Source organism: Lycorma delicatula, chromosome 2 (genome assembly GCF_047948215.1).
Source record: "Lycorma delicatula isolate Av1 chromosome 2, ASM4794821v1, whole genome shotgun sequence".
NCBI classification, from domain to species: domain Eukaryota; kingdom Metazoa; phylum Arthropoda; class Insecta; order Hemiptera; family Fulgoridae; genus Lycorma; species Lycorma delicatula.
Window position 1 is genome coordinate 231,349,121 of NC_134456.1, and position 13,565 is coordinate 231,362,685.

The window sequence follows — 13,565 nt, forward strand, 5'->3', positions numbered from 1 at the left end:
TTTTATGATGATGTGAAAAATTTGTTAAAATAAAATTTACTACTAAAAAATTAAAAAAAGCTGGAAATTACTGAAAAATGGTAAAATAAAAATTATTAATGATTGAAGTACAATATATTATTTGAAAAATTGTTACTGCAAAGTTGGCAACAAAACAACAGCTGATCAAATATGTGCAATAGTAGTATATCGGATACCGTGAAATTTGCTGTTGTTACCAAAGGTTTTCAGTGAATTTTAGTTTGAACCTGATCGGTTTATAATTGAAGTAATGCAGTACTTATTTGCAACTAGTAATACGCTGATATGGTATTCATTTTGGGTATGTGTAATGGTAATTCTACAGCTGCTATAGTAGAATATGAAATAGTTTTCCGAATCGCGGGATTCCAGATCCCATAACAATTAACGCGACTTTTCGCAATCTTCGGGAAACCTGGTATTCGTACCAGCTACAACGATCTTCCGTAGTGTTACTGATGAAATCGTCGATGCAGTCATGTGTCAGTACACAACGTCTATCTACGCGGATCGGAGTTTCGCATTCGATGTTTTGGAGGACAATTAAAACAGATTTCATCCTTATCGTAAACATTTATACCCAGAAAACGGTCCGCTTCGTTTGTTCTGAAACTGGAGGAATACAAATCGACAACTCTACAAGTATGTTTTGTTTACCGGCGAGGTAGATTTCACTCGAGATGTCGTGGTAAGCACACGTAAGCAGATCTTCATGAAACGGTAAAAAACAATTTACAACACACATTTAGCGTCAATAAATGTTGTGGCCTGCTTCACAATCATATGTTTGGGCCGATTATATTGGCTGGCTGCTTAGATGGTGAGGTCTACTTGTACTTTCTTCAAGAATTGCTGCAGCTGTTTAAAGATGTTCCTCTCTAGCGCCGAGACGCAAAGTATACTTCCAGCACGATGGCCCGCCTCCACACTTCTCTTGTACCATTTTCAGTCACTCAATTCGTCATTTCTCTAAGAAATGGAGGTCGTGGAAGTCCACATTCCTGGCCACCAAGATCGCTTCTGATCTAACACCTTTAGATTTCTGCATCTGGTGACGGATGAAAAATATTGTACACAAAACAAAAAATACATTTTCCTGAGGAATTAATTGTCCGCATTATGGATGCGGCTGAGCAACTGAGCAACTTAAGGACAGCCCTGAAGAACTAAAAAGAGCAACAAAAGCAGTACAGAGATGTACCAAGAAATGTGCGGGCTTATTTTTGAACATTTATTATAAACTGTTAAGTATAATGAACTTTGGTTTAGTGTACGGTTTGTAAATAAAATTTTAAAAAAATCTAACCTTTCTTTTGTTTTATTTTACTTATCTTAGACAATTTTGTTCAGAATTAAATTCTCTACAAGCTTGTTAAAAGTATTATGTGTTTATTACCCGTTTAACAAAATTATTGTACGTCAAACAAAAAAAAACAGGGTTTTTTATCCTAATTTATTGGTTTTCACCCTATTTCTTAAAAACCACTGCAAATACGGTTCTGTAAGGTATTTTATTCAATTTTCCTGTTCCTGTATTAACGGCCCAAAAATTTCAATAAGATCTAATTTCATCGGGATACCTGACATCCGATTTTCCGATATTTTCACATCCGATATTTTCACGAGTAGAACAGGTTATAAAAGTCCCTGGAGAATTTGTGATACACCTGTATAATAAAATTATCACAATCAATCTACCGGATGAAAAAATGGAGCTTAACATATCAAATCTCCAACCTCCTTTTTCGGAAGTAGTAGTAAAAAAACTCCTACTTTTATTGAATTATTAATGACTACTCAAACTAATTTTCTTCTTAATTTGATAATTAAAAGTAAATAATTTAAAAAAACACAAAGAATTCTTTTTCTAAGATTTTTAATAATTTAACTGCTTTATAATACAAAATAAAGTAATACACTAAAATCTGGCAAATGAAAGAATCCACCTGAATTTAGAATGCAATAATTTTTCAATAAACTATAACAAAAGCAAAATATACTAAACCAATATCTATCAAACCATAGCTTGTTCTTTTTTACATTAGTTTTTAAATAACTGATTTAAACAACAAACACGTTTACAATCTAAAGGGAAACACTATTTTTGCGATTTTTCTTGTATACTCGGTTTCCGGCCGCTAAAAATTCGAATAAAATATTCGTAGAATGTGCACTTTACGGTTTTATGGATAATATATGTTGTTACCACCATCTAGAAGTTCAAGATATTAAAAGTTTCAGGACTTAAGTCGTCCAATATTTTGGCAATTAAAACAAACCTTAAAACAAAAATCGCTATCTGTATATACTGTTGCAGTATCAAAATGATTTTCCACATTAATAAAATTATTCAACAAAAATTCAAAAATGTAACCGTTCATAAATTTGGACTAGACAGTTAAAAAGAAAGAACGAAGTTAAAGTTAAAAACCAAACCGACATGAAAATTCTACTTCAACGGCCTGACCCGCTGAGCAGCGACTTCGCCGCGTTGAAGGTGCAGTCAACAACCGATGATAAAACACCGCTCGCTCGCTACATTGTAAACAAGTATTAAATTTCTTAGAACTACATCATTGTGTTAAAACAATTGATTCTAATTTGTTTTTAATAAATAATTTATATTTTATAAAATTACTAGCTCCCCGTCGCAGCTACCTCCCGCGCTATATGGTTACTTGCGTTTCCCGTACCGGTCGATCTTTTTATTTTATGTTTATTAGTCAAGTAACCCGATGGTAGGTGCACCCAGTCACACAAACAGTGACTTGTGTCGATTGAGCCACAGCGCCGTATACCTTTGCACCCCTTAAAAAAAAACAGAACTCAAAAATTGTTTTTAAATATTTATTTCAACAGTATTTGCAAGCCCATATCTACTGAATATCTCGTTTTTTAAAGACGGGATCGGGAAAATTTACAATCATTGTTCAAAATTTCTTTTACCTTCCTTCAATCCCTTTCGAAGTCGAATTTCAAAAATCTAGAAAACGGTTTTAGATATTGATAATCTTTTTAGTTCAAACCCAGCTCGCACAGCGATAGACACTCACAGTTAAGTTAAAGTGTCTTCAACCGGAAAATCTCCACTACTACATAAAGATATATTTTTTCGAAATGAAATATATCTAAAAACCTTGTCAGTTACGCCAAGAAACATTGGTCAAAATTTTGTTGCGATTAATCGGGTAGTTTTTCTGTTTATTCCCAACAAACAAAACTCACTTCCTCTTTACATAATAGTATAGAATAAGCTTATGTGAAAACTTTTATTCGTTATCAACAATAACATCTGTTTTTTGGTGGAATGGAATGCAAAGTTGGCAGGAGTCTATTACTCCCTACTTTATCGCAGAACCTGGACAGAGTCCCTTGCTGCTGGATCTTTCTAATCGGGCTTGTTTTTAAAAGGGTTATTTTTTTTTAATCTCGGATCTAATTTTTCAAGTTTTGTCTATTATTATTTTAGTGAATTTAAGACGGATTTAATTGCATTCCAATCCGTTGTTAAACCAGCGTTATCGAACCCATTTCATGGGCCGACCGCGGAAGGCTAGGCTTATAAAGCCTGTCCTCCCGACGTAATTCCCCTTCAGACCGTCCACTGAAGTCCTTTCGGTGCTAACTCTTTAATAGGCTAGCAGGAATACGCCACAACGGGGCACTAGCTATAAGGAGGGAGCAATGTGTCCCCTTTTCCGGAGGAGTCGCAATTGCTGGGTTATTTTATCTTACTGTAAGTGTAACTTACAGATGATGATACCTATTCGCGATCGCGGTTTTGGGGCGGCGATTTTCTGGAAAGAAGTAAACAGTAATTATTCTTTCCACGTAATTTATTAACCTTCAGACACGCGTGTGTCTGAGAAGGGGTTGGGGGGACCGCGTGGCTGCAGTGAAGAAACCATTTGTTTTTGTGGTGGCTGTTGGTTTTTTGGTGTTAACATTTCAAATAGTAAAACGGTTGCAAAATATTTTATATAAATAAATGGGCGAAGTGCACAAGTTATATTTATTTACGAAAAAGGGTGAACTGAATAAAAAAGCGCATTAAATGTTATACACCAATGGGGTATCTTCTGCAGCACACACCCCATTTCTCAAAAGTTTCAAATTTAAGTTGAAAGTACAGTTTGTGTACTTATGTTTCTCACAGTGTATTAATAAACAATACCGTTATATATCCTTTTGATTAAAATTATTAAAATCAATACTAACCGATAGCAGTTTGTTGTTGACTGTTTCGTTAAGATAACAGAATCGGACTTTCTGTTACGACCACAATATTGTACTCGTGGTTACCTAATGGGGAAAGGTCACCGTTATTTAATTCTTCTTTTTGCCGATTTCAGTTCCTTGTTAGCAAGTAACGTTCTATTCTTTCCGTTCTTTTCAGTTTCGAAAACGTCACTTTTACATAACGCGCCAGATAAACTGAACGTTGTTGAATTCCTGCAACGGAAGAATTTTAATTTTTTTTTCCATGAAGGCATGTGCTGCGGGTCATAATATGTCTTTGCATTTGTCTGACAAGCATGATCGACGGCGGTGTCGGACACAAGGGTATCGAACCTAAATCGGCCGCGAAAAGGTATGTGGCTTGAGGGCTACAAATTACGACTAAATAGGGTTATCTGTGCGCGGTCAAGTGAATACAAGACGGAAGCTTTTTCCACTACTAAATTCGGCTTTGTAACACACACACCTACCTATTGGAAAAGTTTTCCACGAGAGAACTTTGTGCAGATTCACGCATGAAAAATCCCATAAAAACTGAGACTCCAGGTAACACGGTTGAGATTGACGAACGTTGTTTCTCGAACAGAAAACACATTGTAGGCCGAGTTCTGCCGGAAAAATGTCTTTTTGGGAGCAAATGTAGTGAGCAAGTTGTATTTTCCAAACACGGTTCCGAACTGAACGGCAGAAACGCTACATGCAAAGCTGTTTCGTTGCATCTACACTACAACAATAATGTCAAATTGCTGAAAATCGTATTTCAATGTCGCTAATTCCTGGAGTGACTTAAATATACACCAAATGGAGTATTACATATTTGTCAATAAAGAATTGTTGGCAAATTACAAGGAACACGCTTTTTGCATAACTTAGTAACCGTTGAGTTTTCACTGTTTATTATGAACCTATGATGAAACAATACAGCTCCCGATGAAATCAACTTCTTCACCACCTCCAATAAAAGCAAAAGCTGCACATAGCATGGGTAAAATCATGATGATCATCTTTTTTCATCGTGAAGGATTCATTTACCAATATCAGGTGCCGACAGGACAACTGTAGATGCTCTCTGTTACATCAGTGTAATGATGAAAATGGTGACTCGCTTCAGTAAAACAATGTCCTGAAAAAAAATTGAAGAACTTCTGTTGCATCATCGTAATGCATACCTCCATGTCACTCAAACAATCTGTGAATTTTTTAATTGAAAAAAAAATTAAAATGGTTCCTCACATGCCAGATAGCCAGATCTAGCTTCATGCAACATCTGGTTGTTCCCAGAAGTGAAGAAGGACATGAAAGGACAAAAATTTGAGACGAATCTAGAAGTTGTAAAAGCAGTGGAGACAAAATGCAAAGTGCTTTAAATTACTTCCTGGATTTCTTGTTTGAAAAGGAAGGAACATTTTGAAGGAACATGCAAGTATATCTCTCAGAATCTGTTCAAACTAACCATGATGTTTGTAACACATTGATGCCATATAAACCCTTGACTTGTGGCACCCTCACTTTATTTTGCTGCTTGACAACCAACACAAGCTTTCAACTGATTGCAAGTGAGTTCCTACCTGTGGTTAACGACCCGGTGAATGTTCAGTTTGAGTGCAGTTTAAATATTTCTGTAGACAAGCCATTCATCAGAAATGACTGCTAATAATCTTATTCTTTATAGAATCTCTTATTCTTTGATCAATAACAAGCAGCAATGTTATCACACACTTATTTGGCACCTATACTAGGAATCTTTTGTTTCCCTCCAATAACTACCAAAAACCATTGTGATAGAACCTGGCTAATTTGATTTCCTGACAACAAAAAACATACTTTCATCGATTTCCAAAGCTGTACCAGGTCTGCCAATTGCCAACTGATTGTTTAACAAAATGTTGGTACACACTTTTGATATAAACTGAACCAGTAAACATTTTTAACAGTAAAGATTTTTATTCTGTGAACAAGAAATTTTTGTTCATAGAATTTTACAGATGACAGGGCCATAATCAATAGTAAATAAATAATACATCTTATGAAAGGGTAATTTTTCATAATCATCAGACAGGAATGTATCCTGACAAACCTGCTTAAATTGCACACAATTCTAAACATAAAATCCTTATCATACCCTTATGCTCATACTCACAGGTTGTGTGAAAGTTGATATTCTTGCAGAAATATGACTGCATCTTTTTTGTCTTTTACATGGCAACTAATCGCATAAAATTCATACTGACACATAGTTCTACGCACAATGAAAGTGAAACAACTACTGAAAACTGGTAGGCAAGACCAGCTTGATGAATAATCATTCAGTGACTCATAATTACACCCTGTCTGTATTGTATGATTTAATTTAATGTCATTTATTATTGTTGTATGATTATATCACTGCATAATAAAATAATTTATACAACATAGAAAAGGTACTAATTTAACTTTCCTGACGCTTAATGGAAAAAGTTTTAATAACAGAGTTGTTACATGATGTTTTGATATTTTCAGTAATAGGCTGAATTTGCAGCCTATTACTGAAAACACACTTTCTCTACCTGTAGAGAATCAAGTACACTGCTGCAGAGAATTTTGATTACAAAATCTACAGAAAAATTATCATTTTACCTTTTCCGTTTGCTATAAAAATATGAACCTTCCTTTAAGAACTACCTATTATTAAATTTTTATTGCAAAACTGCTTATTAATGTGAAAAAATATTTTGACACAACAGGATAAGGAAATAGCAATTTTTTTATGTATTCCATATTTTAACATATATTGCGCATCCTACAAAAAGTTTTTGTAGAGTCCGAAAATAGCATATTTAAAAAAAGGCCACAAAAATTGCGTTTTCCATGTTTTCCACATTTTCCATAACAATGTAAACATGGTGTTTATTGTTTTAATAAGTTTAATCTCTTCATAAACTAATCTAGAAAGGAAAAAAATGTAATTTCAGGATACGCAGTATATAGATTATAGATTTTGGATATCAAAATAAACAAAAAAAAGTTTATATAGACAAATTTCCTCTACCTTGCTTCATTTTTTCTTCTGACCACCATTTTTCTCCAATAAAATGAATATCATAAGAATGGATTACGCTATTTTAATGAAACTTTGTATACATATACCCAAAACTAAAATACCCAAAATATCTACAAAATAAATAAGTTTTAGAATACTTATTTCTGTATTAATTATAATATCATTACAGTACACAAATAACCCTTAAAAAGCTTTTTTTCATGGGTTATATAATTTGAAAAGCTTTTTCGATTTTTTTTAATCTTTTACTGATCCAACATCAAGGGATTATAGAATGAAAGTTTTTTCCGAATCTTTTTACCTTTTACTAATCCTTCTATTAATAACTGTTTCTTTCTATTAAACACTTCCTTCACCATCAGAATTCTGCTTTTTTTTATGTTTTCAATCTTCCATTAACATTTTACATATACTGTTTTATTAGTTTAGTTCTTTATTCTTTAATACAAACATTTATTGAGTAATTAAATAATAATGTTGGAATACAAATAATAATAAAGGGTGTGAACAGTACTTTTATCATTTAATTTATTAATGTAAGATTAAAATAAAATTATGAAAAATCATGAAATTACTTTATACAATAGACGCGCTAATCAGTTGTTAGTAAAAAATAATTAAGTGAACAGTAAAGAACTATACATACAAAATAAAAGTAGCTAAATTTGCATTTCAGTTTTAAGAGATCAGACTATTGAATAATAATTCAATGCACTGATGATGCATTGAATCATGCAAATTATCACACATCATGATCTTATTTTGTTAAATTTCTTACAAAAAGTGTAAAATGTTTACAGTCTTTTTCACTGATGTTGCAATTGTGTATCCTACCATAATCAAGACAAGGAATATAGATTGAAAAATAAGATTACAGATTTTATTTATTTACTTTATTCTGGTAACTATGGGTTACTCTCAATTATACCTACTTTGTATGGTATTTAATTTGATATCCAGAACTTTCAAGGGAAAAGCCAGGGAAGCTACCACTCCACCATGGAAGTTAATTGCATAAAAGAAAAAATAATTTCACAAAAGTTCAACAATTATTTAAAATTAAAAAGTTGGATATTTTCCACTAAAAATTGGATATTCTCCACTCCTTTTTTGAACTGCACCAAAAGTAATTATTAAACAAAAAGGCTTCTTTACCTTTTTTTCCTTGACATTAAAATATAACTTAATGCTCTCAGACACCAGAAACATGCTTTTTCAGTACTTCAGGATGCCTCAGTTATTAACAGATATAAAAAATTGGATTAGTACAGACTGACAAATTAATTTTTCGCAACAGATTGTAATCTAACCTTATTTTCTGCTGAATGCTTTTATAGATGTTGTTTGATTTTTTGAGGATTCCATATATTTTTTATACATAATTTTTTTATAGTCGATAAATATGGTTTTTTCTTCATTTTATAGTTATTTTTTTTATTAATTATTTAAAAGTTAAAAAATTAGGTTCTTTCTTTCAATGCTTCACAACTTCTTTGCATAACAGATATTTTTAATAATCTGGTGATGACCTACCCATATTTAAAATAAAAAAATTTCCTAAAAAAATAAAGTTATAAATAATATCTCTATCATTCTTAAATTCTCTACTTTTTAAAGTTGGTGCCAAGGTAAGGTCAGGCAAATGGTAAAAGTTAAGGTCTGATTAGTTAAGTTATCAACAGCTATTTTTTATTTGGCTCCGACTTAAAAAAATCCGATTTTAAGTAAAATTAAACTTTTTTTAGGTTTTTTTTTTTACTAATCAACTAAAAAATTATAAAACTTTATTAATTTTCTAATTTAAAACAAAAAAGCAATATAAATAGCTTAATATTTAAAATAAAAAGTAGTAAATGATATTTTAGAAAAAACCTTAAGAAAATGTACTTTCAATAGAACTGTATGTGCTGCAACCTAGCTAACTTGATTTATACTTAAATGGAGCTGTAGTGTTCATGAAAGTGCATGATGTAGTTACAGTGCATGATTTAATTTATTGGTGACATATAATGGTGAAGATCCATTTTTTTTTTTATCTACTCCATAAAGGTTGGTACAGCTATTTCAGCAAATTATAATGCTTACCAATTTCTCTCCTCCTGAATATTTGGGTAAAAATCATGGTATAATATGAATAGTACTACCATAAAATTTTAAAATTTCTTACTCGATTATTATAACACTTATTTTGTTTTTTATTTCATACCCCTGTTAAAAAAGTTAAAAAATTTTTTTTCAAATTTTTACTCCCTCCACTACCATTTGTAATAATTTTTATTATCTTAAAGAATATTCTAAGTTTTAAAATAATACTTTCTACAGTACAACAGAGATCACCATTTGTCTATGACTGGTAAATAGAGAATGTGTTAAGAACCATAATAAAGTGTTCACAAAAAGAATAAATCATTTTTCAAAAAATAAGTAAAGAAACACTCGCATACCTTTTGTCTTTTTCGAAGTCTTAAATTTTTCCATAACAGCATACGTAACTGAAGGAAAAATGACATTGTTAATCCCCTTTTCACTTTTTTGTGTAATAACTAAGGCAAATCTTTCTTAATTTACAGAATAAGTTTTAGTATACATTTATACTAAATAAAACATATTTCTGGTAATAACCTGCAACACATAAGGAAAAGAGTTTAAAAGATAATAATTACAATAAAGTGATATAAATGTTGAAAAATTACTTGCTACATATGGTGATATAAAAAAAATTATCTTACACCTAAGGTGATAACAGAACCTGATAACTTTCTTACTAGTAAAACACTTGAAACTGAAGTGAATGAATGAATCATAATTGTAACTTTCAACACAAAACAAAAATTATAAAAAGTAAATTAACAGCAGAAAAAGTCAGGAGTTTGAAAAAATCAGAAAATCAAATATAAATCTATAAAATATGCTTTTAAAAAGCCTTTGGTGGTAAGCACATTCCAATCAAACAATAAAAAAATAATTTGCGTGCTTCATATATTTATATAAATAAAGCAATCAATAATAAATAATAGATTAAATATAATAATAAAATTAACAAATCAATAGGGGATAATGCAGTGAATAATGGAAACTAAATTATAATAAAATAAACAATCTGTAACAACACATCCCAATTACCAGGATCGAAGTAAACAGTAATGTTATTTACTTTTTAACAATAATTCCTTTAAAATATTTATATAACAAAACAGCTCTTTCAATAAACTGTCATTAAGTATATAAGTGTATAAAAAAAAAGAATAATATTCTCTCTTTGTGATACTGGTAATACTGATACTAAAACTTAACATTATGTTATGCAAGTAACAAAATATGAATTTTATCCAAATTTAAAAAGTATACAGCTAGAATACATTCTAAGAATAGATTACAAAAGTCAACAGAAACTAGACATCCAGTTTAAAATGGATATTGGCAACATGAATTATAAACTTCCATATTCATTCCGTAAACCAACAATATCAGACAGTATTTTAAATAATAAAGAACAAGCAACAATCTTAATACAGTCTTCCAGCATTTGAATAGAGGTTAAAGTTTAATTTTTTCCCAGTGATAAATTTAAAAATAAAACTTTCAATTTTTTTTGGGAGAAATAATAAAAGTCCTGGTTTGGAGCAATTCCTGACAAGTACAAAGACTTGAAATAATAAACACATTTTGGTGAAAACTTCAATGGAAAACCTTTGCAGCAAAGAAAAATGTATAAATAAAATTAGTAACATGGTACAGCTACCATCAAGGATTGGGATGGGAAAGGATTAATTTACTTTAATTTTTCATTCTTTACACAATTTTAGGCGGTTTTGGCAAAATTAGACAAATGGGTAAGGTAACCACTTCATGATTTCTAACATGTTGTGGGTCAGTTACAATTTGATGAATATTTTAACGAAAAAAAATGTCAGTATTTTTTTTATCTCCTTCCATCCACCAAAAAAGGATTTTAATGTTCAGCATTTCATATTTTTTAAATAATTTAGGGGGCAACTATCATAAAAAATAGTGTAGGAGTTGCTGAGGTCAACTCCCCTCCTCTAGGGTTCTGTGAAAGAAATTGTAGTTTTAAAAAGTTTGAATTTTCTTCTTATTTAACAAATCATTCAAAAATGTTTTCTTTTTAAACTATTTTCATTACTAGATAACATTATAAGTTAGTAAATAACTAAATAAATAAGAAAATGAGTCTTTCATCCAGGTTTGAGACTTGAATCCCAGTCCAGGCATGGCATTTTTACACAGGCTACAAAATTTTCATCCCATACTCTCTGACGACAGCTTTGAATATATGTAAATTAATAATGTACCACAAAAAACAAAATGAGTTACATTCAAATCTGTAAATAGAATGTGTAAGGTCTGTAATCTTTAACATCTAAAGGGTCAAATAAAATCACTGAGTGATGGGAAATATGTTACTCTGATGAATAGATACAACTACTCTGATGAGTAGATTATCCTTCTCATTTCCCATTCCTAATCCTTATCCTTGTACCTTACTAAGCAGACTTACATTTTTATTTTTTATGATAAACTTCCAACATTACAAGTACAATGAAGAACATATTTTTTTATTTAAATAACAATTCTACCTGTAAAATATTAACTCATAAAATAACATTCAAATACTTGCCTTACTTAGAATTTGGTTTACAAACATTAGACTATGAAGACAACCACAATCTTTAAAAAATTAACTTTAAAAAAGTTTTCTACAAGTTAAATACACAAACCTGCTAGATCTTACAGCAAAATGAAAAACAAGTACACAATGTAGCAAAACAAATAATGCACTTTTACCAAAAAGCACTGTATACAGACGTTATTCCAATATATACTTAAATCTGTATTGATAAACAAATAAGACCAAATAATAAATAGACAAAATATTTTTAACACAAAGTAAAAAAATCGTTAAGTATGACCTTGTCTGGTTAACTTTGACAAACGTTAGGAATTGGGTATAAATCAGGAAACAAAGTAATTAATAATATCAAATAATTACGAGAAAGAGAGTTTTAAAGTTCTTTTTAACAATTACACACACTAATCCCAGTAATTAACCGTACCTGTAGTAATTACAGTTACAACAGAAGACATATTTAAGTAAGGCATTTACGACGTAACATACTACTAAGATTTCTCAGAAAAACGTAAATTTATCACTTTATTTTAAAACAATGTCGTTAAACAGAAAAAGAAAGAAAGTGTGGAGAATTTCTGGGTAAACAAAATATTTTGAACAGCCTTCCTTATTTTGACAATCACATGCAATTCGCCAGGATGCCTTCTTGATATTGTCAATATTTAGAACAATCATTTGTACGTACTGTTTCACTGTGTCAATAAATATCAAGACTCCTTATCATTGATAAGGACTTAAAATAGAAAAGTACCGTACATAAATTAAGCTGCAGATAAAGTATTTAACAAATGAATTTTTTGTTCTGAAAAACAATTTTCGTAACGATGAAAAGGCAGATTATTCATAATAATTCCTCAATTGGTTCATTCTTCGTGAATTACTAAAAGACAATATAAAAGATAATACCCCAATTTCTAAGTATTATGATTTTTTATTATTATGTTAATTGCGTTAAATCAAAAGCATCCACAATTACAAGAATACTGTTTAGACGTCTATTAAAAAACCTAAATTATGTTATGGTGGCCAAATTTCAAAACTTTTTGGTGGTAATTTCAAAACCTCTGTCTGCATTTATTTTATAAATACTGTTAACTAATTTGCAAAACAATTACCACTCAAGGTAAATAATTAACAGTGAGAAAGAAACTACATTGTAGTTTTAGAATTTTCTCTGTAACTATATACAATAAGGAACTCACCTCCGATTTTAATGAAGTTGGAATACACCTTCTTAAGGATGTAAATTATTCGTTAGAATTGACATTTTTCGTCGGAAACGCCTTTCACCCATCTTACGTCCCTCGTAAGTCACCTCACAAAAAATGTCACAATTCAACCCTACACAAGTGTAAAATACATTGTTTTCAGACTAAATAATTGGGTTAAGTTTATTAATTAAGTTAAAAATGACTTTTAAAACTAACTTAAGTTAGATTAATCTTAAGTGCAAGGTAGGTTAAGTACAATATGAAGTTACGAAGTAAGTAACTTGGTTTAAGTGAAATTCAATTGTGTTTAGTTAGGTTTGAAAAAACTTCATTATTATCAAACTGAAAAATTGGTTATGGCATATAACTATGGACTCAGTCAAAAAATCGGCCAATTTAATAC

At 30.7% G+C, this 13,565-nt stretch overlaps 1 protein-coding gene across 4 annotated transcripts in view; it reads right to left on the minus strand.

The window, feature by feature from the left end:
- The window catches only part of LOC142319723 (phospholipid-transporting ATPase ABCA1-like), a 240,390-nt gene extending 227,798 nt beyond the window's left edge, over window positions 1–12,592 (minus strand). For all 4 annotated transcript variants that reach the window (XM_075357320.1, XM_075357321.1, XM_075357319.1 and 1 more), the window contains exons 1-2: window positions 12,376–12,592; window positions 9,745–9,922 (exon numbers count right to left, since the gene is read on the minus strand). In XM_075357320.1, the coding sequence (XP_075213435.1) occupies window positions 9,745–9,810 (66 nt within the window). In that variant the 5' untranslated portion in view covers window positions 9,811–9,922; window positions 12,376–12,592. The remainder of the gene's footprint in view (window positions 1–9,744; window positions 9,923–12,375) is intronic.
- Window positions 12,593–13,565: the final 973 nt, after the last annotated feature.